Consider the following 24157-nt stretch of genomic DNA (forward strand, 5'->3'; position numbering starts at 1 on the left):
ACAGAATATTGTATATATAATAAATAAATAAATATTTTTTAAAAATGCTGAAGGTCATCCTTACAGAAAGGAGCATCTGGGCTCAAAGAGCAAATGGAGACAGGGTGGGGTAGGGAAGCCCTATCCCTGCCTCATTTGCAGCTACAGCTCACCAGACTTCCCGTGGGTCTTTCTAAGGCCGGTGATGTTTGTGTTAGCATACACTAAGTACCTTTAGAAAGGTACTGATTCCTTTGCTTGTGGTCTGAGCAACCCTCCTAAGCATGTGTGTTTAGCTCTCAAATCCATGACCTCAGCCCAGGGAGTCTCCCTTAAGTGTCTGAAGCAAAGCAATAAACTGGAGCACAACAATAAAACCTATTTGAGTTTTTATATCCTGTGTGCATCTGATTTCTCCCCATGAGTTTACTATTGTGAGAAGTCAGGAAAAGGCAGTGGCAAAGGTCGCCAACCCTTGAGCTCAACCCATCTCTTTAAAATCTATCTTCCAATGTCATTTCATAACCTCTGCCTTGTCCGTCATGTGAATTCTTCCGGAACTGACTTAAGATAACATACTTCCTGGAATGGCTGCTGGTAATCTTTATTTACATCATATTCCATCCTGTCAGTCTCACTGCAGTCCTAGAAATTGATATTTACATACAGTTTCTGAGGGTGGGGGCATAACTCAGTGGTTGACTGTTTTCCTAACACCCATATGACTCTGTGCGTAATCCCAGTACTAGGAAAAAGGTTAATAATATATTCATAATCTGATAAATTTCTGGATTTTTTTCCTTCAAAACCAAAGCAAGATACAATTAACAGGTCAGCTGGACGGCACGGTGAACACTTGTTTCACATTGGGGGTGGGGGTGGGGCTCACTGGGGATGTTAGACAGTGACAGCTCATGAGGGAGTCATACAGTTCTTTGCTTTCTGCCATAAATTCCTTGTTTGATTCTTCAATATTCAAATGAAGGTCTGGGTCTGCAGAAGCCAATCACAGACATGAGAAAGACAGTTTCACATAACACATACTGGTAATGGCTGAAAACTAGAGACTTTGTTTTGATAAAAAAAAAAAAGCATCAGTGGATGTATTACAGACATTATATCTAAAATTTTTATTTGTGGGAAATATGCTCAGTGTACAATATATATTCTTTACATAGCATAATACCATGCACAATGAATATACACAGAAAATAACGAAAGGTATTTGGGGGGAAATGAATTCTGTTTCCTCCCACCAAAACTTGAAACCAACCATTGAAACTGTAAAAGTGGCATCATCGGGCTCAGCAGAAGCCTAGACAGTTGGAGAAGATGGTGGAAAACAGAAATGCAAAGATGTTTGGGGGACTCTACTTAGGAGAAAGGCAAAGTCAAGGATAAGACTGGAGCTTCTGGCCTGAGAACCCAAGAGGATGCTTTGTACTTGTCCCTGTCTGCTTACCAAACAGCCTGACGAGAGTGAACGAGCTTCATGGACCAAGGAATTCTAAAGCAGAGGAGACCCTGGGGTTCTCTTTCAAAAGCCTGGGACCCGTGATAAGGAGATTATACCATGATCATAAATAACTGTACCTGGGTTTTCCATCCAAGTGGTCAGGCTTCCTGAGGCTCCCGGAGCTCCAAAGTCACTTTTCTTTTTAAGCTAATTCTTTTTTTTTTTTCCTTCTTGCACCAAATGTAACTGAAGAAGTTCTCTGTGCTGCTTTGTGATTTTTTGCGAGTCTAAATGCATCCAGGACCATAATTGGCCTCCTATGGTGATGGAGGAAGGTCATTGGTTAATTAAGAAACTGCCTTGGCCCATTTGATTGGCCAGCCTTTAAGTGGGTGGAGTAAACAGAATAGAATGCTAGGAGGAAGAGGAAGTGAGCTCAGATGCAGGGCAGCTCCTTTCAGAGCCAGACGGGATGAAGCAAGCCACCAGGTCAGAAATGCTGATTCTTTCCTGGTAAGACTGGTGCTACACAGATTATTAGAGATGGGTTGATCGGGATATGAGAATTAGCCAGTAAGGGCTAGAGCTAATGGGCCAAGCAGTGTTTACATGAATACAGTTTGTGTGTTGTTATTTCGGGGCATAAGCTAGCCAGGCGGCCGGGAGCCGGGGCAGCAGGAACACAGCCCGCAGCTCCCCACAACACCATGGGTTCCTATTCCTTGGCAAGGCTCTCAGGAACTGAATGCTGTGTTTCACATACTGAGGTCTTAGCACCTGTTTTGATAGTTTGTTGGAGTGGGTCCACGGGGTAGGATCCCGGTCTGAGAGGATTAATGCCCTTGAGTTTGGAGAAAGCAGAGCTTACTCCCTAAGTTTTATTCTCAACACCAAGAAGAGATCAGGTGAGAGGAATACCACCTACATGGAAGAGAGAATCGGAGCATGGAACCTCCAGTCTCCGGAGCTGTGTGGCTAGATGTATGGCCAGGGCTGGAAAATTGGTGGGAGGAGCTCCCCTCCCACTGACACCACCTAGGGCTATGCTGAAAACCAGCAGGTTAGGTACCTCCAAAGTCACAGAGGACGCCTAGCGGTGAAACAATCAACCACATTTTTACCAAATGAGAAAAGTAACTCCCAGAAGCATCTCAAGCATAGATTTTGGTTGATTAATCCAAACTGTGTTGGCTTTGGGGTGGCACACAGGGACATTTTTGTTTCTGTATGTATGTACACATGCATGTATGTGGAGGTTAGAAGCTGACATGGGTGTCTTCCGTGGTCACTGGGTGTCTTCCTTGGTCACCGAACTTTATTTTTAAAAATGTGTTTAATTTTATTCATATGCATGTTTTACCTGCATGTATGTCTGTGTACCATATGCATGCCTGTTGACAATGAAGATGAGAAGATTCCCGGAACTGGAGTTATGGATGGTTGCGAGCCACTATGTGGGTGCTGAGAATTGCACCATGTCTTCTGCAAGAACAAGTTCTCTAAACTGCTAACCTGCCTCTCCATCCTCTCTGCCCACTTTACTTTTTGAGATGAAGTCTCTTACAGAATCTGGAACTCACCAATTTGGCTGGACTGACAGGCCACCCAGCCTCAGAGAGCCTCCTGTTTCTAGATGCTGGAATCACAGGTATGCATCACCATGCCCAGCTTTTTACCTGGGTTCTGGGGCCTCTGAACTTATCTCCTGGCTTGCCTGCTAAGTACTTTATTCAGGGTTGGGGGGGCATCCCCAACTCTAGACACTGTAGCAGAAATCTAGTAGAATCTTTGTATCTAGGGTGAACATTAGAATGAAGTGGTTGTTTTCTGGAAGTATTTAGATCTTGAAGAACTCATTGTGGAAAACAGTGATTGTTTGCTGTTGTCTCCAGAGCTGTTTTTCTGAAGCAGCTCTTCGGCCTTTGCATGACTCTGGTCACAAGACGGTCCTGGGACACCGGGAGCATCCTACATTATTGGGTACTGCAAACAGGGCACAGTAAGGACTAAAGTGGCAGAGGAGTGATGTTTTCTTCACAAAACGTATAGATTAGATCAGGGGCTTTGGTATGAGGAACTTGGTTTACCCAGAAAACAACTCTTGCATAACAATCAATAAATATGGTTTTGCATGGCTGTTCAGGATTCAGTTTATAGAAACGGTTCCTCCCTGCTGTGACAGAGCCTGAATACATCTTGGAGTGACCTTCTTCCTTCAACTGACCTGAACAAAACAGAACACCCGACAAGATGCCTTCCCTTTTAACAATATACAGCTGTTTCATGGAACCACCCGGCGGGGAAAGGCTACATTAGGTCCAGGCATCAGTAAACTTAAACTGCTCTTGGTAATAAGTAATAATATTGGGAGGGAAGATACATTATCTCCCTAAAGGCAGTCTCCTCTTCACTCTGGAACATGTCCTGGTTTGGAAGGAAATGATTCAGTAACAAACGTCAGCACACCAGCTATGCCTTTTCTTCCTGTTGATGGATGGATAAGCCACCAGAATCTGATCATAAAGGGGTCTTTCCCTTACATGATCTCATGTTCTGTCCTTTCCTACCTCACTCTGAGAGATGTGAATTCTAAAGAGTTTGGGAAGCAGAAAATTCCTGCCGGGAGAGCACCTGTGTGACATGAGGGTCCCTGGCCAGGAGCTACCAGTAGTCCTTAACAGAAAGGGTTCAGTCAACCCCAGCATCCACACAGCAGCTCACAACCTTCTATAAGTCTTGTCCCGGAGGATCTTACACCCTCCTCTGACCTCCATGGGTACTGGCACACACATGACGAACAGACATACATGCAGGGGAAATAAAACAGGCACACAAAATAAAAAACAAACCTAAAAAATAGAAATAGCTAAGTGTGATGGCTTACACCTTTAGTCCAATAATAATAATAAATAAAAATAAAACAAACTGTTAGAACAGAGGGAAGGGTCAGTAAGGTGAAGGAATCTGTTAATTATTGTAGTGTTTTCATGAATAGAAAAAAAGTAGTTTCCAAAGTTGATTAGCATGAATACCTACATCTGTCTTCTTAAAGTTACATAGGCAATTACCAAACAGGGAGGGTAAAAGAACAAAATGTGAATTCAAACCTCAGATGACAACTTTTTTTTTTTAGGATTTATTTATTTTGTATATATATATATATATATATATACATACATACATACATATATATATATATATATATATATATATATATATGATTGCTCAATCTGCAAGTACACTTTTATGCCAGAAGAGGGCATCAGATCCCACTATAAATGGTTGTGAACCACTGTGTGTGTTCTGGGAACTGAACTCAGGTCCTCCGGAAGAGCAGCCAAAGCTTTTAGCCACTGAGTCATCTCTCCAGTCCCAACGGGCAACTTTTAAAAAAACATACAAACAGAGTATCTGGTAAAAGGAAGCCCTGCCACCCCCAAACACTGGGACGGGGGAAGAGGTTGGAGGTGTGTGTGGGGGGGGAGGGACAAGTTATCATATATAAAAGGCACACCTGAAAGACTTTAACTGTCGAAGGTGAAAGTGTTTATCAGAAAATTGAATTCTCAAAATGAAATATAAATGAAAAGATACTAAGTTTTAGAAACCAAAGGCCTAGGTATAAGTTCAACCTTGGTGTTAATAAGAGGCCTTCATCACTGTGCACAGCAGGACACAATTCAAGTGAACAGCCATCACCTTTCAGTTGTGAAGCTCCTCTTTCCTCACTGCCTGGTCACTGAGGCGGTTAAGCAAACAGGACACCATCCAAAAGGAGAAAACTGACATGACAGCATGGGACACAGGCACAATTAACACTTATTTATTTATTTACTCACTTTTTATTTGAGACAAGGCTCCCCTGTGTAGCCCATGCTAGCCCCAACTCTGCTCCTCTGGCCACAGCCCCCCGAAGTGTTAGGACTGCGGGTGTGTACCATCACACCGTCACTTCGCAGAACGTTTTAGAAGCTGTATACCCTTGGTCATTAGTAGACCCGTGCTTTCCTTGTCTGTGTGATTGGTTACTCACACACACAAGAACCCAAAGAAGCCAGCACTTCCACCTCAGCAGCAATGAAGTGTAAACTCAAGGTTTTTGAGGAGCAATCAAAAGTCCTTTCCAATCCTAGTTTAAGAATCAGCAAAATCTATTTCCACGATCATCTAAAACTTAGTAGCAAGAAATTTTAGGTCAAGATTTGATTGAGTTTATTTCTTCAGTTTCAGAGGAGTCAGAAAGAATTTAAATCACTTGCCTGTCCAAAATGAAGAAGAAGAAGAAGAAGAAGAAGAAGAAGAAGAAGAAGAAGAAGAAGAAGAAGAAGAAGAAGAAGAAGAAGAAGAAGAAGAAGAAGAAGAAGAAGAAAGAGAAGGAGAAGGAGAAGGAGGAGAAGGAGAAGAAGAAGGAGGAGAAGGAGAAGAAGAAGAAGAAAGAAAAAAAGGAAAAAAGATAAAGGAAGAGAGAGAGAGAGAGATTAGGAGGGGAGGGGGGAAGACAAGGAAATAAATGATGGTTGCATTATCAGGTACATAGATGGCCAAGATTTATTTCAACAAGCGTTACCTCTGGAGCCAGCTAGGGGTTCCGGATTCTCATACACAGGCAGAGGGCTGGGCCCGTTTCCTTGCCATGTGGAATCACTGCCATAGTAGGAAAGATGGTAAAAGCTGTGTGGCTGTTCATTACTGTTGTCACCGTGGTAGCCGAGGCTGTAATGGGACCTCAGCTGCTCCCTGATAACAGACAGAAGAGGACAAGTAGGGACAGTCATCACCAATAGTGGCAGCACCACACACTCACTCTTTTCCAGAAGTTTCAAGTAAGGATGACTCTGTTTCGACCATTTAAAATGAAATCGCCTGTGTACCAAGTAACAAGCTGGCAGTTGGCAAAGGGTTTGTATTAAATAACACTGGTGTATTCATCCAAAGTATAAACTAAATTAGACCTCACTCGCCTTTGCCAGATGAAGTAATAGTTGTTTTGTTGAGCCATGCCAAAGCCTACAGCATTCTTCCATCTGGCCATTTCTCCAGACACTGAAGAAAACGACGTGACCACTTTTATTTCTGGGTCTGAAATTACGTCAGCTGGGTCAACCCTTACAAATACCTCTTATAAACAACCATGAAATAGGACAATTACATTTAGTGCCAATTCCTGCTAGGCAATTGTTTCCTGACAAAGAGGCAAAGGTACGAGTGGAGGCAGTGGTATCTGCAAGCACCCGGGGAAACTTGTGCAAACTTCCCCAGCTTCAGCTGCCAGTACCTCCCAGAATTGCTGGGACTGGGAAAACCTGCAGAATTCCCTGTGCATTTGTGTGTGAACCTTGAAGAAGCCAGACTTCTACATTACCTACTCCCCACAACCCCTTACAAGGCAAAATGTCGTTTTCAATAGCCACAATCTAAACAAATACCACAATCTGACCAGCTCTCCCCCTCATCGATCTACTAACTCCTGGAGTCAACGCCGTGTGGCTTTCTCTTTAGATCTAAATATAGAAACCATTATTTCAGCCACCTGCAGAATCATCAAGAGGGAACTGCATATCACATACACGTTACACTAATACAGGCTCAAGCTAAGGTTTTATATTTTTAAGACAGGATCTTTATATAGGAAGCTGGCCTCAAACTCATGGTCTTCTGCCTCAGTGTCCTGAGCGCTGGGTTACGGTTGTATCTGTAGTTTTCAGAATGACAAAGTGTGAGAAAGCAAGCAGTACGCAAGCTTTAATGTGAATAAAACCCTCTGATGTTTCCTTAGTGACCAAAAAGATATATTGATTTTAGTGTATGTGAGTGAGCCTTGCGTTTCTTATGCTCCACGTGCATACAGGAGGCAGTGGAGTCAAGAAGAGGGCAATGAACCACTGGAACTGGAGTTACAGTGGTTGTGGGCAAGCATGTTAGGGCTGGGAAATCAAACCTTAGCCCTCCACAAGAATACCAAGAATACGGCTAAAGCATCTATCTCTTCAGCCCCCTCTTAGTGATTTGCTCAGGATGTCCTCACACTTTGTCTCTTGTTAAGACAGTAATAGTTATTGCACCCAAGATCTACTATTGTAAGACCCAGATGCAGTGGTCTCTATGTCCCCCAATAAAGGTCACATTACCCCACTCTGACAAATATCGGGGAATAACCTTTTCTCTAACGTTCTGAAGACTGGGCCTGGTGTCTGTTGATTGACTGTGGACTCCTCCCAGCACTAAACTGCCTGCTGTCAGGGTCACCTGGCTAAACAGATGTCGTCTGTCTGAGTCACTGTTGCTTCCATCAAATTACTTCATCAAATTCTACACAATTCCTAACTCGTGTAGCACTTAATCGTTGGTTAAGGATTCTTTGTATTAGAAGAAGAAAGACAACCTTATTCCCTTCTCATTTAGAACGTTTTATAGAAAGACGATCAGAACCATGGCTGCGAATGGATGAGAGTTGAGGCCGAAAACAGGGATATGGAAACTGAGCATCGCCAAGGGGGTCAGAAAGCTAAGGGAGAGGCCAACATGCCATGTTATATCTATGCAGAAAGATGTCAGGAGCTGAGGGATGAAGCTGGGCATTCTGAGGACTTGTAGGTGAAAACGACAAGGGCAGGCTCAAAAGTAGTGCTTTGTCCTTTTTCCCCAAATGCAGAACAAACCTAGTTCAGTTGGATTGAACACACAAAGAAAGCTGTCTGTGCCTGTTAGAGCCCGGGGAAGTTGACCGCAATCTTGGCTCGTGTTAGCCCAGAAATGCAAAGGTACCAAACACCTCTGGGCATACAGCTATCTACAACCCCACAGTCCAAGAATCTAACAGAAGTGCCCCTTTTAACGTGGAAGAAGGAAGGTGAATGGGTGGGAATATTACACTCTTGTGATTTTTCTGAACAAGCCTAATTTTCCTCCACACTATTTACTTATCATTGCTACTCCAAAAAGGGAAAGCTGCTGTCCAAAGAGGAATGCAGTCAACAACTGTACTCTAGTTTCTTTTTTTGGCAAATCAAACAAAGCCAGGTTCTCAATAAATATTTACCGGATGGATGAATGAATGAAGGCATGGCTCAAGTGCAAAGAGCTTCGCAATCAATCATTTTAAAGCACAATAAAAAATCCTGTTAGTGTGTTATTGATCTCTCAACAGTTGGTTCGCTCCCTGGCAACTTCAGTTTCATACTGAGATTAAGTGGCCGTTTACAGCCTGTTTGGAGAGAACAGGAGGTCTTAGAAGTATGTCCCATTTGAATTTAGTTGAACAGGTATATAATTCACAGTGGTTGGCTTCAGACAATGAGTACCGCAGCCTGAGCTAGTTAAGACGCTGCTGATCTTGCTGGGGGTGAAATAAAAAGTTGGAGCTTTGTTCTCTGTGGACCAGAAAGTTCAAGGTCAAGAGTGTATAAAACACCGGAGCCGTAATTGGCTGCCACTTAGCTGTGTGGTCTTGGAAATGTCATTCTTCTAGGCGTGTTTCAGCATTTATAATCTAAAACCAAATTAGGATATTTTAGTCTGGGCTTCATTGTTTTTATTTTCGAGTTTCATTTCTTGATGACATGTAAGTACATAAAAATGTATCTAAGAGTGTAAAATCCGATTTTACTTCACTGAAGCAGTAATCTCAATAAAAAAGGTTAAGTTTTATCAGTGTTTTCCAAAAATTTAGATCCACGGATTTTCATATACTTTTAAGGAATGAAATACCCTAGACATTTATCAATGTGCCTTTATCCACCCTATACTGAACTTTTGGCTGACACACTCCTAAGTCTTCTGAGCCTGGGCTTGCCTGGAACTGTGTTCCTCCCACCTCTGCCCCTTTGTACCGGGTGACAAGTCATGTTTGCTTTGTTCACATAAACTCTGCTTCACTTCACCGATCGCAATAATCATTTATTTTTATTAAAACTTTAATATAAGGAGCTTGCAAATAAAAAGAAAATTACAGTCAAATTAACCAAGTAAAAAGTCTCTACACCTCAATGGAACTGCATATTGGGTTTTACACTTTTAAATACACTTTTATGTAGTTACATGCCACAAAAAGTGAAAAATCCATGAGAGTTAAAACTAAAAACACAAGCCAGGAGGTGGTGGTGCACATCTTTAGTCCCAGCACTCGGGAGGCAGAAACAGGCAGATCTCTGCGAGTTGGAGGCCAAATTGGTTTAGAGTTCCAGGACAGCCAACACTACCAAAGAAACCCTGTCTCAATAAACCAAAACAAAAGCCAAAATAACAAAACCAAAACACCCAACTAGAAAAACCTTTATACCCTCTTTCATGACTCACCTGTCCATTCTTCATTATTTGCATTTAGTCTTTCCTCACCACCTAATGTTCACCCTTTGTTTCCCTCTCTACATGTTATACTACGCCCACATGTACATTTGTTTACATGTCTATATACATATACATACACATTTATATGCTATGAGCCACATGAGGAAAAATTGTCTTTTTTTCCTGAGATTGTGTGACCCTGCTTAATAATATATATTCTAAGCCGATCCATTTTCCCTCAAAATTTTATTTTCTTTAGAGCTGAAGAGTATTCCATTTTATATATGTGCCAGATTTTCTTTGATTCATCTGTTGATAGACAACTTGGTTTCCTTGCCATAGTGAATAAAGCAGCAATAAAAATGTTGGTGCAAATGTCTCTGAGGTAGGATTGGAGATCCCTGGGTGTATTCCTAGGAGTGAAACGAAACAGTGGGGTCATATAAGTTCTATTTTAACTTTTTGAAGAAACTCCAAGCTGATTTCCATAATGGCTGTGTTAACTTGCCCTTCCACCAGCAATGAGTTAAGGTTCCTCTTCACATCCTCTCCAATATTTGGTATTCTGGGGTGAGGCGGTATCTCAAAGTAATTTTAATTGGCATTTCCCCGATGTTAAACACATTAAATGTTCATTCAATTAATTCACTGCTCTGTTTGTTGGCAGGTTTATTTCCGTGGTATCTACTTTCTGGGATTCCTGGTAAATTCTGGGTATTAGTCACTTGTCTGCAGTTAGCTGGTGGATCTTCTCCCATTCTGTGGGCTGTTTGCTCTGATGGTTTCCTTTGTTGTGCAGAAACTTTTATTTCCATGTAGTCAAACCTGTTGATGAGTAGGGACAGTTCCCGTGCTATAGGTGGTCTATGCAGAAAGTTCTTGTCTACACCAACACTCGGTATTCCATTTTCTCCTAGGTGCTCCAGCATTTCAGGTTGTAAATTCTTTGATCCATTTTGAATTGATTTTTGTACAAGGTTAAAGAGATGAACTAGTTTCATTCTTCTACAAGTAGATATCTAATTTTGCTAGCACTAATTAGTGAACATATTATCTCCCCCACCAAAGTGCATTTTTGCTTCCTTTGTCAAAAATTAAGTGGGCATAATTCTGATATTTTATTTCCAGTCCTCTATTCCATTAGTCTGTTTGTACAGCAGTACCAGGCTGTCTTTATCACTATAGCTCTATAGCATATTAATAACGTGGGGCAGTCTGCTGACAAGATGACTCCTGTAGTGTAATGAATAACACTCTGGACTCTGAATCCAGTGATCCGAGTTCGTATCTTGGTGAAACCTGTTCCTTGAGGCCATGAGACCCAATATAAACGGGCTGCCCACGTTTCACTTTTTTTGGTTATAATACCCCCAGCAGTGTTCTTACGCCTTAGGATTGGTTTGGCTATTCTTTGCGTGTGTGAGGTTTCATAGGAACTCTTGCATTGTTTTTTTTTTCAAAACTCTTGAATTATGACATAACAATTGATATTGTGTTAAATCTGTAGATTAATTTTGGCAGTAAAGTAATTTTCACAATACCAATTCTACCAATCCAGGAGCATGGAAGGTTTTCCCCTAACTTTCTCTAATAAAGATTAGGAAAATTAATGAAACAGAGATGAAGAACTTTTAACAATTATACTTCCTCTGTTGTAATTTCAAAAATACCCACACTTAAATTTCTCCAGCAGCAACTGGTATTTCCCTGGACGTAATGAGACAAAGGGGAAGAAGGGATTTCCAGGAACAACAGATTAAATAAAGCACAGGATTCTGAAACAGTTTTATTCATTTCCTCCCTATTTTGGATACTATGTCTTAAAATGATGATGAGCTGAAGTAAAACACTACAAACCATGTATAGGGAGAAATGAGACTTTCTCACTTGGTTCCAAATCAAGGGGGCATATTCCTACTTTAGTGGTTCTCGGGAGAAAATGATTAAGTTTAAAAAACATCCTCAGTGCACGCCTTTGATTCCAGCACTGGGAAGGCTGAGGCAGACAGACGTTTGTGAGTTCCCGGTCAGTCTGGTCTACAGAGCTAGTTCCAAGACAGCCAGGGGCACCCGAGAGCACCACGCTCAGAAAAATTAGCTCTAACCGAAGATGCATAAATTAGTTAACACAAGGGTTTCAACTGGACTGTGTGCGGGCTTGCGAGTGGAGTATTCCAAGCTGGAAAAATACAGGCCTTCCCACAACTGAAAGATCATCAGAAACCTCCAAAGTGAAATCGTTTTCCCATTCTCAAGCAAAACCTTAACTGGTTAACTATGTTGACAATTTGTACCTTAGAGAACAAGTGTCTCAAAAAAAAAAAAAAAGTCTAAGCACTGAAGGACTTTATTAGTTCACATGCCTGTGTAAAAATCAGACATAAGCTCTAACTAACCCACCTGCAATAGCGTATGCCCTGACCCTGCCTGCCTAAAACTTATGGAAACCTAAGTGTCGGCGGGGGTGTGGGGGGTTATTATTGCTTCCATTAATCTTTGCTCTTTTCCTTTCATGACTGGTGGAGGAGGTGCACACTAGAATAAACATTTCGAACGTTACTGTCCTCAAGATATTTTCTCGTGCCTAGCATGTGTCCTAACGCGAGCCAGTCTCAGGAGCGTTTAGATCCGAGAACCGTGCTGGCAAGAAGAGCTGCGTACGGCATGGCTTGGCTTGCGGCTTGGACATGGACTGGCAGGCCCGGGCACTCAGTCCAGCGAGGGGACACGGTCAGCTCGGGCAGCCCGGATCGACACGGTCCCGATCCGACAGAAAGGGTCCCAAAGTGCTTTCTGCCCCCAAACGAAACCCGTCGCTTTGTAATCGGAGCCACGGGAAACTGCAGAAGGAAAATAGGCGCGAGGAGGCGGCAGGCCTGGGTGATGTGGCGAGACCCAGTGCCCAAATAACAAGAAAACCGCAAAAGGAGAAAACTTAACTTCTGAATCCATAATCACCGCAACACGCCAGGAACCTCAACCACTAACACCCACCGAAGCCGGAAGTGGATCCGCCCCTTCCATAGATGCACCGGAAATTGGGGCTTGCGCGGAGTATTTCCCGCCTACTTCCCAAGGCCCGCCTAGGTCACAGCGTCCCTGGAGTTGCCTGTTTGCAACAACATTATTTTCTCTCTGCTGTGAGACCCTCTCTCTACCTGCGGCTTCATACCTCCAGCTCCACGTAGAAGGATCACGTGACCTTCGAGAATGCACTCAGTTGCTGCAGACACAGGCGCCTAAAAGGTGCCCCCTACGTGATGACGTGTAATTCGCGCGCCGAAGCCGAAAGCGCCTGCCTCCTCCTCCGGGGGCTCCTCACGCCGGCTTGTTTGCACGGCACGTGTGTTGCTGAATGGAGCTGGTCGCTGGCAGCTACGAGCAGGTCCTGTTTGGGTTCAGAGTGAACCGCGAGCCCGCGACGAGTGGCGACCGGGAGGTGAGGCGCCGCGAGCCCGGGGCGGCTGCGGGGGGGGGGGGCGGGCTGGTTCCCTCCCGGGCCGACACTGCGGCGCCTGCTGTAAATGCTGGGTCTCCGTGGATAGTTAGAGGATTTGCATGGATAACGGGTAAGCTTATGCCGGGAATCCAGGCTCTCGAGAGACTGAGGTAGGATAGAGAGCTCAAAGCCTGTGTAGAAAGACCCTGCTCTTTACAGAGTAAAGGATTTTCAGGAGATAACTACTTGTTATAGTAAATAAAAATGTCTATAGACGGAAACGAAAAAGTTGATCTCAGTGTGGAAAGCTGGAGCCAGGGTAAGGAGGTAACGAAGAGAGGATGGCTAATGCTTGCAGAGATGCAGTTGGATGGGAGGAATGAGGAATGACTTCTCATTTATTTGCCTAGTAAGGTTGAATGTTGTCAACTCAAAGACATGACACGTGATTGAGGGGGATAGATAGGTTGCTTTTTTCACATCTGCTCGACGTATGTATTGAAATATGTATTGTATGTATTGAAATATGTATTGTGCTCCATAAAAATGCAGTCATTATATGTTAATTCGAAGGAAAGAAAACTTAAAGCATTCTCGGGGCATGAAAAAGCTGGCTTTTTTTTTTTTTTTTTTTTTTTTGATTTTTCGAGACAGGGTTTTTCCGTAGCTTTTGGTTCCTGTCCTGGAACTAGCTCTTTTTTTTTTTTTTTTTTTTTTCCCGAGACAGGGTTTCTCTGTGGTTTTGGAGCCTTGTCCTGGAACTAGCTCTTGTAGACCAGGCTGGCCTCGAACTCACAGAGATCCGCCTGCCTCTGCCTCCCGAGTGCTGGGATTAAAGGCGTGCGCCACCACCGCCCGGCTGGAACTAGCTCTTGTAGACCAGGCTGGCCTCGAACTCACAGAGATCCGCCTGTCTCTGCCTCCCGAAAAAGCTGGCATTTTTAACACATATACAAAAACGAGGTGTCCATTTAAACTGACAAAAACGTTAGCTATTCAAGGTCTAACGTAAAAGTAACTTTATCATTCCCTGAGTTTCTGTCCTAATGAACAAAATACTACGTCTGGATTGGGATCAAGAAAGTAATACAAATTCATCATTTATTGTGAATTACTGGTAGGGTGAAAAGGTGCCGGAGGTGTGGTTCCTGCTCTAGCAACCTTCCAGATTGAAGGGCTGGCAAACAAGAAAGAGAAATCCTTGGCGTGTAGCACAGTATAAGATTTACTTTTATTAGGTATGAAAATAAGGTACAGATCATTGGCAACACAGTAGTCAAACAGAAAACACGGCCATATACAGGACTAGGAATGTGATCTCCTAATACTCCAGATGATCACTTCTGAACGATTCCACTATCACTCACAAATCCATTCTGTTGGGCACTTCCTTGGTGTGTTTTCTTTGTAGTGTACTTATTTCCGATCCACAACAACCCTGACACAGATTCAGCCATTCTCATTTACAGACAGCAATTGGGAGGTTTCTCACAGGGCAAGAGACTGTTCAAGGCCAGACACTATAAGTACAAGTCAGGGCCCACCAGGCGTTTCCCAGGCTTATGGTTTTCACATTACCAGATGCTGCTTCTAAATCTAGCCAATAGCCAAGGTAACCAGTATTATTTATGTAATTTGAATAAACAAGTAGTACTTTGATACGAAACTTGCATGGTTAAGTCCGGTGGCTCATGTCTGTACTCAAAAGGCTTAGGCAGGAAAATTAAGAGTTTAATGTTTCAGCCACCTGTCGTGGCGCATGCCTTTAATCCCAGTACTCTGGAGGCAGAGGCTGGAAGATCTCTGAGTCCTGGGGCAATCTGGTTTGCATAGTGAGTTCTAGAACAGCAGTAACTACACAGCGAGATCCTGTCTCAAAGGAAAGAAGACAGAGAAAAAAGGATAAAATTAGCCTGGCTCACACAGTTACTTCAAGACTAGCCTGGGGTTACTTTTTTTTTTTTAAAGAGGCTGGGTGGGGATGGTGCACACCTTTAATCCCAGCACTTGGGAGGCAGAGGCAGGCGAATATCTGAGTTCGAGGCCAGTGTGATCTACAGAGTGAGTTTTAAGACAAGCTCCAAAGCTACAGAGAAACCCTGTCTTGAAAAACAAAAAACAAAACAAAAAGGAGACTAGGAAAGAAAGAAACAAACTTAGAAGAAGTAAAGCCACATGTCCCAGGCATGTTGTGTCTTGAGTCCAAGGAGTGCTGTTCCTGACTGATGGAGGACTGCTGTAGTTCTTTAGGACGACCGTGATTCACCGTGGGCATCTTCAAAGAGCTTTGCTGGGGTTTCTGTTTTGTTTTCTCCTTCCTGCCTTGGTTAATAACACTTTCCACATAGTTTCTTCAATTCAAGAGTACTGTATGTGTGCGCATGTGTTCTATAATTTGTACTTATTCAATCACGTTTCTCAAACTAAAAATCATGCAGTAATGAGCACCTGGTCCCTGAGTCTTATTATTAGCAGTTCTCAAGGACTCATATTGGTACTAACGAAAATTTACCCATAGGTCTTATTTTTCTTTATAGGGCTTACCCTGTCTTTATCTCTGTGTAACATCACATTCGTTTTGTATTTCTTTCCTTGGGGTGAAAGTTGTACTTGAATACAGACCTCTTGCTTCATTGTTATTTCTACCAAGCATATATAATAGACTAGTTACATAGATACCAATTAGAGAGAACAGGCAGTTGTTACTGGAATTCATTCTCATAAAACAGCTGAGCATTTGAATGAATTACTGATATGAAAGCCTCTATGAAAGACTCCATTATTGGGATCTGGAGATATGCTAACGAGTTTAACTTACAGTCCTCATTCGGGTCTCCAGTCATTTTGCTTTAATCTCTGTGTTAGTACCTAGTTTTTCTCCATTTGCAGGATACACTGGTTGATTCTGTAGATTGTAGAACTGTATTTTCAGAGAACTGTGATGTGACTGTGGTGTTGATCGTATGTTTCATTCTTTCTTAGACATGGACTCCTGTGGCTGACTTCACTCACCATGCCCACACTGCCTCCTTGTCGGCGGTGGCAGCCAACAGTCGCTTTGTGGTCACTGGGAGCAAAGATGAAACAATTCATATCTATGACTTGAAAAAGAAGATAGAGCATGGGGCTCTGCTGCACCACAGTGGTGAGTGTGTCTTCGTCACTATTCTATTGCTATGAAAAGACGCCGTGACCAAAGCAGCTCTTACAAATAGAAAGTGTTTAATTGGGGCTGGAAGAGCAGCCAGTGGCTTTTTGGCCTTTGCACCATCTCTCTAGCTCCTAAAGCTGTATTCTTACAGCTCAGCATACACAGAGACTCTTGAGTTTAATTTTCCAGAGGCACCAAAATAAATGAAAACTGTTGGTTTTAATAAGAAGAACGCGGATTCCTATCCCCACACTTGTAAGGTGTAATTCAGTAGTGCCAAGGCACTGGCTTTCCCTGCTTTCCTGGTGCTGGCGTTCACCCTGCATGCTGTCTGTGCTAGGCAGAGCCACTCAGACTGCGTTCATCCTTTTGTACTTCCAACCAGATATAGAATTTGTGTTCAAAGTCAGTATGATTGTTGCCTGTCTTCCTTTTCATAGGCACCGTAACTTGCCTAAAATTCTATGGCACTCGACACTTAATTAGTGGCGCAGAAGACGGACTCATCTGTGTCTGGGACGCAAAGAAATGGGAATGCCTGAAGTCCATTAAAGCTCACAAGTGAGTCGCTGTGGCCCTATTGGCATTCTACTTGTGCCAGTCAAGCTGAGGGCTAACTGTCCCTTTCCTTTTAGAGGACATGTGACTTTCCTTTCTATCCATCCATCCGGCAAGTTGGCCCTGTCTGTTGGTACTGATAAGACATTAAGGTAAGTTATAAATTCCCCAGGGCATCTTTACTAATGTATCTTTTACTTAGCAATAACAAGATACTGTTTCCATATTGGTCCAAAGTTTTCAACCATTTTAAGTTGTTGTGATAACAAGGATAACAAGAGCAAAGCAGAAAGTAAGTCAGCAGAAACTATTTTGTAATGCTGCTGTAAAAATGATCTATATTGACCAGGCAAGATGGTTCATGCCTTTAACCCCGGCCTTTAGGAGGCGGAGGCAGATGGATCTCTGAATATGAGGCCAGCCTGGTCTACATAGCAAGTTCCAGACTGAGACCCTGTAAGAAAAAAAACACAGCCCATGTTTCTGTTACTGTACGGTGAATGGGGAGGAGAGTGACCCTGAAGAGAAATGCCTGACTAGATGAAAGTGCAGTGACAACATGTTTAAAGTGTCAGGAAAGGAAGGAAACATTTGTCCACATTGCTACAATGTAAAGGGCAGCTGCTTTTTAAGTATATAGTATGTAGTGGAATTGCCCTGTGTGGAGGCCTGGTATGCATTTTTTTTTTCCCTACTTAGTGGCATCATGCTCTAAACAAACCTCCTGTTTTGCAGAACATGGAATCTTGTAGAGGGAAGATCCGCTTTCATAAAAAATATAAAACAAAGTGAGTATTTTGTACATTTTATAATAACTAGCTAGACTATGAATGTTCATAGGTACATTTTTTTATATATTATTTTATGTGTATGAGTATTTTGCATCCATGAACGTCTGTGTACTGCTTGGATTTTTGATGCCCTTGGAGGTCAAAAATGACATTGAATCCCCTGGAACTCAAGTTACAGATGGTTGTGTGGGTGCTGGGAATCAAGCCCAGGTCCCCTGGAAGAGAAGTCTATGTTCTTAACTGCTGAGCCGTCTCTCCAGCCCCTTTATAAAAAGATGTACTTGGTTTTTATTTAATGCGCCTGAGTGCTTTGCTTGCATGTAGATAGGAGGGCATGTGTGCCTGGTGCTGTTCGAGCCAGGAAAGGGTGTTTATTCCCCTGAACCACGTGCTGGGAAATGAACATGGGTCCCCCTGCACGAGTGGGAAAAGCTGCTAACGCTGAGCCATTCCTCCAGCCCATGGGCACCATTCTCTGTCCGTGTGTGTACATGTGTACTTCCTGATCAGGTGGTGGAACAAGTGTTCACATTACTTTCTCTCCTGTGTTCGCTCTGGGTTCTGCCACACACCATCTTTAGGACTCAGTAGTTCCTTAAACTACATTTGCCTACAGTTAACTTCTGAAGTATGTGTAGGGATTTGTTGTGAGATTACGACCATTTCCCCTTGGTAAAAATGCATTTTTCCTTTTTTTTTTATTACCTTTTTTTTTTTTTTTTTTTTTTTAATGTCTTTGTAAGATGGGATAGGGCTGTTGAGACAAGTCTCATATGGGCTAGTGTGACTTCAAATTGCTGTTGCTGAGGCTGGCCTTAAACTCCTGAATTCTCCTTTTTCTACCTCCCAAGCACTGAGGTGGCCCGGTAAGATAAAGATGGTTTTGCCCTACAGATGCTCACATAGTGGAGTGGTCCCCAAGTGGAGAGAAGTACATAGTAGTTGTACTGAATAAAGTGGATGTCTATCAGCTGGACACGGCGTCTGTGAGCGGCACCATCACAAATGGAAAGAGAATCTCGTCGGTCACGTTTCTTTCAGTGAGTTCCGGAAAGCAGGGGTGGAAGTTTTGAGGTGTCATAATTCCTGGGGACATTCAGAGTAGTTTTTCTTTCTCTTAGGACTCTGTCCTTGCAGTAGCTGGAGATGAAGAAATTGTAAGGTTTTTTGACTGTGATTCCCTAGAGTGCCTCTGTGAATTTAAAGCTCATGAAAACAGGTATGTTTTTTTCTAAAGCAGTCTGTGTCTTACTGAATGTCAACAGGCAATAACTTCATAAATCTGTGGGTGCATGTGTGTGTCTGAATAACACCAAGGGGACTCAGACATGTCACATGGCTGTGATGCCTGGTATCTAAGAAGATGATGGGAAGTGTTATTATTTCCCTGGATTTCATAATGCAAGAGGAGGGAAGTGACTGCGACTTGTCGATTTGCACTTTTAAAATAACTCTTAGGCCTGGCAGTGGTGGCGCATTCCTTTAATCCCAGTACTCGGGAGGCAGAGGCAGGCGGATCTCTGTGAGTTTGAGGGCAGCCTGGTCTGCATAGCAAGTTCCAGGACAGGCTTCAAAGCTACAGAGAAACCCTGTTTTGAAAAACAAAAACCAACAAACGAAATAATAATAATAATAATAATAATAAAATTACTCTTAGACTTGGAGCCTAATATCAAGCATATTTGAGCAAAGCAAAAGCTTTGTTCTCGACTACTGTTCTTCCTTTTCTTAATCTCTTTGCCCACTGCCCCCATTCCCTGCAATTTTCCTTCATAGGAAAAATGAAATAACATTAACATTATCGAGCTCCATCTCCAAGTGTTGGTGTATGTCTAAAAGGGGGTAGATAGTGAGTCTCAGAGTAAGTAGATCATTAACTTGGCCAGGATCATTCCACACTGAAGTAAGGGAGCTCTCCTAAATCCAGGCCAGCTGATGCTTGATGTGCTTTTTTTTTTTTTTTTTAAGTATAATTTTGAGAAAGGCAGTAGCATACAGCATTTTACTCCAGTGTAGTTCATCAGCTTGTTCTTTCATGTCTCAAGTAAGTCTTAAATCTTGCTTTCTGGGAATGGTTGTTTTGAGAAACCTGTCTTTGTAAACCTTCAGTCCTGCAGTTGGTGTACAGTGTTTTCCCCCAGTATTAGGAAGTAAAATCATTTTAGGAAAGCCGTTTCTAATGTATTCACGACAGTTCTACTTCGCCATTCTTTTTCCGTGATGAGCAAAACATTTGGGAGCTTGTGCTCCCATGGCCCACAGTGTAGCAAGGCCGGGGGTACTTTGGCGGATGCTTTAGCTGAGCTTCCTCCCCAGCCTGTCTTACTAGAGAAAATTGAAAGGCTGGCAGGTCAGTTGGGGAGCCTATTTGTAGAGCCACCTCAGGACCAGCCTGTGCTCCATTCTTATCCCCAGGCACTTCCTCCTCCATGATGCTTTAATTATTATTGTTTAATTGTGTGCTGTGTGTCTGTGAAGTGCGTATGGGGGTGGGGCACCCGCAGTGAGTGTGTGGAGGTCAGGACAACTCTGGGAGGCCATTCTTTCCTTCCACGTTTATGTGGTTCTAGAGTTTGAACTCTGGCCAGCCGGCTTAGCTAGCAGGTGCTTTTACTGACGGAGCCATTGTGCCGGTTCCATCCATGTTATTTTAAAGTAAATTATAGTTTTGAGGTTTTTAGGCCTGGTGATGGCGTGGTTTTACTTCTGTCTGAAACATCTATCCAGCAGAAGTGGAAGGTGAATTGGGCAATAGCCACAATCCAGAAACAAAAAGACAGCTTAGACTGGAAGTGGTGATTGCCCTGGAGTTGGAGAAATTTGTTTTTCTCTTCCTCTTGGTGAGCCTGAAGTCAGCATCTTTCCTTTCTGGATATGTAGTTGGTTGGGTTAACAGGCTTCATCTTGTACATCCTCATCAGGATTGTAGGACCTAGGAGGTAGCGTGAGTGTTTGTTCCGTCCTTGCGGTTTGTTTCTACGATACAGACAGTTTTATCCCGTATTTGGCCTGAAAATAACTTACTGTTGGATGGGAATGTGCAGCACTTGTTGTATCTTAGCTTGCTGTTTATTGGACACTTTGAAAACACTTGAAACATTGGAAAGCAGGAGACTGTTGTAGTTTTATAATATCACACCCTCCAGAAGAAATGATCTCTGGCATTAATGTTTCTATCCTAGGGTAAAAGACATACTCAGTTTTGAAATTCCAGGACACCATGTTCTTGTCACAGCATCAAATGATGGTTTCATCAAAATGTGGACGCTTAAGCAGGATAAGGTCAGTGTCTTCCCCCAGTGTCAACTCAGTACATAAGACAGTACTGTATTAAAGTATTACTTTAACAGTCTGTTTAATGAGATTAATAAAACATAGATCCTTAAGCTTTTAAAATCTCTTCCAATCATGGTCTGTATTGGTAGTTTTAAAGTTAGGGTTACTGCAGAGCTGCCTGGAGGCTTTGGGCTGATTAAGATGAGGTCTCAGACCTGTTGCCCTTCTGTTCCTTTTACTATGCCTTGCTTTTTGGTGTCACCTTTATCTTTTAAAAAATACTAGAGAAAAAAAGATTGCCATTACTAAAAACAGTTTGAAAGATGTTGATCAATTGTGGAACTACTACTGATTTCCCTTCTTCAGTCTCCTTCACTCTCAGTTTAGTATTGTTTATTTTCAACTCTGCGGCTGTAATTTGTCTACGTAAGACATTGGCTTTGTGAACGGCCTAGTGAGATCAATTATAAACTATGGTAGTCAGCGGACTCTGATATTGTATGTCCAGGAAAATACAAGCTCGCAGCACTGACGGGCTATGTTACGAAAGCCATTGCTGGGCAGTGCTCATGTAAATCCTGGTGGAACATGTCTATGCGTGGGTTCTGTGATGCGTGGGATTGTACACTCATTCTGGCACTGACGGAAACATTCTTTAGTGGTACATAATGGTATAATAAGACTTCAACTAAGATTATTTCATTATGGAAAAAGAGAAGCTGTTATCCAAAAATTCCTCTGGGCTAAGTATAAGGTTTTTCCTTTCTGTTTCAGAAAGATCCCCCATCTTTGCTGTGTGAGGTGGACACTGGTGCCAGGCTGACGTGTCTTGGAGTGTGGTTAGACAGAGCGACAGATGGAAAAGGGAGTCTTCCTCCAGCAACAGAGCCTTGCCCTGGTAAATTAAGTCAACCATTGAGAAGATTGAGCAGTCTGCTCCTTCCTGAGTTGTTAAAACTTCACTTGAGAGTGAGAAGCTTAATGTGCTATCTCTTGTGTTTTAGTAAATAAAAAACAACCCAAAAAGATCAAAAAGGAATCTGGTGATAAGAATCAGGAAGAAGAAACATCAGGATCTAACTCAAAGAAGTCTGGTTTAACTGGTGACAGCAAGAAGCCAACAAAAAGAAATAGCCCACTGTCAGCCAAGAAGAGGAAAATGACAGACGTGTTGGAAAAGAAGAGAAAAAAGAAAATATAACTTATGTGGCAAATCTCAGACATCTTCTCCCCAAGAGAATGTCTTCTTGACAAATTCTACTTTTCAGATATCACACCTAACTTTCCCATGTGAGACACAAAAGGATTTTCTCCTTCTGGAGAAAACGTGTAGCCTAAAACTGAGCCACTTTTAGATGGCGCTTTGTTTTGTTAAATAGTAATTATTTTTGGCAGATGGCATTTTATTATATATTGTCATATGTAGTCATTGTAATGTACACTTTTTACTGTTCAAAGTAAAGATGTAAAACTACTGTATTTAAAATGATACAGAGTTTTTACTGTATTTTTGTGGTGGTGCTTGGGATCACGCCCAGGGCCTTGCATGCTAGCAAGCTTTGCCTGTGCACCGCCAGCACCCAGCGCCTTCTTCCTTGTGCAGACCTGTCAAGTCTTCACCAGAGTGGATGAAGGACTTTTCAGACAATTCTGCTTCTAAGCAGTGAGTGACAAGCAAATTGAAAGGCAAGGAAACAACACTTCTCAATTTCCCATCTTTCAGAGCATCAAAATAGCCATCCACTTAATGCTAGTCTAAACCAGTCTTGGCTTACTTCCTTGTTGCCATAACCAGACATGTAGACCAGACATAATCCGTCTGTGCCTCATAGGATCTGTATAGGGTTACCAAGATGTGTCAGTGTGTGTACGTCTTCGAACGAGCCTAGCACACTGTAGGTCCCTAATGACAGTGACCTGTCACTACCACTCTCATCATAGAATATATTTTGTGGGGGGAGGACCTTGGACTTTCCACAGGGCAGGGAACCCTGACCGCTCCTGGGACTGGAGAGGGAGGAGAAGAGGAGTGGGGGGGTGGGGGGAGGGGGAGAGGGGCGGGAGGAGGGGGAGGGAAATGGGAGGCGGGGAGGAGGCAGTAAATTTTGTTTTCAATAAAAAAAAAAAAGAATATATTTTGTCAGTGATGGCGCACACCTTCAAAGTCAGTGCTCAGAAGGCAGAGGTAGGCAGATCTCTATAGTTTAAGGCCAGCCTGGTCTACATAGCAAGTTCCAGGATAGCCAGATCTACCTACTTACCTACGTACATACATAACATTCATAAAAAAAGGACAGCTCAGTCGATGTCAGTTGCCTGAATGTCTTGATATTAAAGGATGGGAAGCCCCAAGGGCATAATTTAAGTAGAAATCAAAAGAAGCTGGTTTGGTCGTGGGTGAGGGTACTTGCCAATCTGGTACAAAAACCAGAGTTCAACTCCAGCAGCCCAGTTGTGGAAAGATAATACAAGCACTCCCTCTCCCAGCCCGACTTTAATAAAATCTATGATAAGTTTTATTTTTGTTTTATGTGCATTGGTGTTTTGCCTTCACATATGTGTGAAGGTACTGTGAGAGGGTGCTGGATCCTTAGGAATGGGACAGTTGTGGACAACTTGAAGGCTTTTTTTTTCCTTTGGTATCCTGGGTATTTTTTCCAGCTGCTGTCTATTACTGCTGGCTCAAGCAAGGTATGTGTCCCAAGGGCTTTTATCCTGAGGCATCTATTTATTTATTTATTGGGTTTTGTTTTTTTTTTTTTTTTTTTTTTTTTTTTTTTGAGACAGGGTTTCTCTGTGGTTTTGGAGCCTGTCCTGGAACTAGCTCCTGTAGACCAGGCTGGTCTCGAACTCACAGAGATCCGCCTTCCTGAGGCATTTATGCAGATAAAAACATTAGATGTAAAATTTTGATTTAATAATAGAGACACTGGCTACTGATTTTGAGTGTTGTCTTGATATTTCTCTTTGCTAAACTAACCCCCTCCAACTCATCCTCCCAATGGCAGTTTATGGGCCAGGCACTGCATCTCTTCCCTGCCTCGAAGCAGATACCCAGACCTGGAAGCCAAACCCACCTCTCCTCAAGCCCCACCTCTCCCAAGAATGCAAAATACAACAGGCCCGGAACCAAGCCCCGCCCCTCTCCCGCCCTAGGTGTCGCCCATCCTCTCCCCTAGGCTCCGCCCATCGCCTCAAGCCCCGCCCTGACGCAGCGCGCG

General features: G+C 42.9%; 2 protein-coding genes across 2 annotated transcripts; one reads left to right on the forward strand and one right to left on the reverse strand.

Annotated features, from left to right (window-relative positions):
- Positions 1-811: 811 nt before the first annotated feature.
- On the reverse strand, positions 812-9745 carry C13H6orf52 (chromosome 13 C6orf52 homolog). Its single transcript, XM_057787071.1, has 3 exons — positions 9731-9745; positions 6003-6270; positions 812-972 (listed from the first exon to the last, which is right to left on the reverse strand). Exons 1-3 carry the CDS (start codon positions 9743-9745, stop codon positions 812-814), a joined length of 444 nt encoding a protein of 147 aa, XP_057643054.1.
- A 3057-nt stretch (positions 9746-12802) lies between these two features.
- Positions 12803-22905, forward strand: Pak1ip1 (PAK1 interacting protein 1). Its single transcript, XM_057787538.1, has 10 exons — positions 12803-13160; positions 16143-16305; positions 16752-16872; positions 16947-17021; positions 17605-17657; positions 18555-18700; positions 18782-18879; positions 20843-20942; positions 21711-21834; positions 21941-22905. The coding sequence occupies exons 1-10, from the start codon at positions 13077-13079 to the stop codon at positions 22135-22137; spliced, it is 1161 nt and encodes a 386-aa protein (XP_057643521.1). The 5' UTR covers positions 12803-13076; the 3' UTR covers positions 22138-22905.
- The last annotated feature ends 1252 nt before the right edge of the window (positions 22906-24157 follow it).

The sequence above is a fragment of the Chionomys nivalis genome, chromosome 13 (genome assembly GCF_950005125.1).
Source record: "Chionomys nivalis chromosome 13, mChiNiv1.1, whole genome shotgun sequence".
Classification (NCBI taxonomy): Eukaryota; Metazoa; Chordata; class Mammalia; order Rodentia; family Cricetidae; genus Chionomys; species Chionomys nivalis.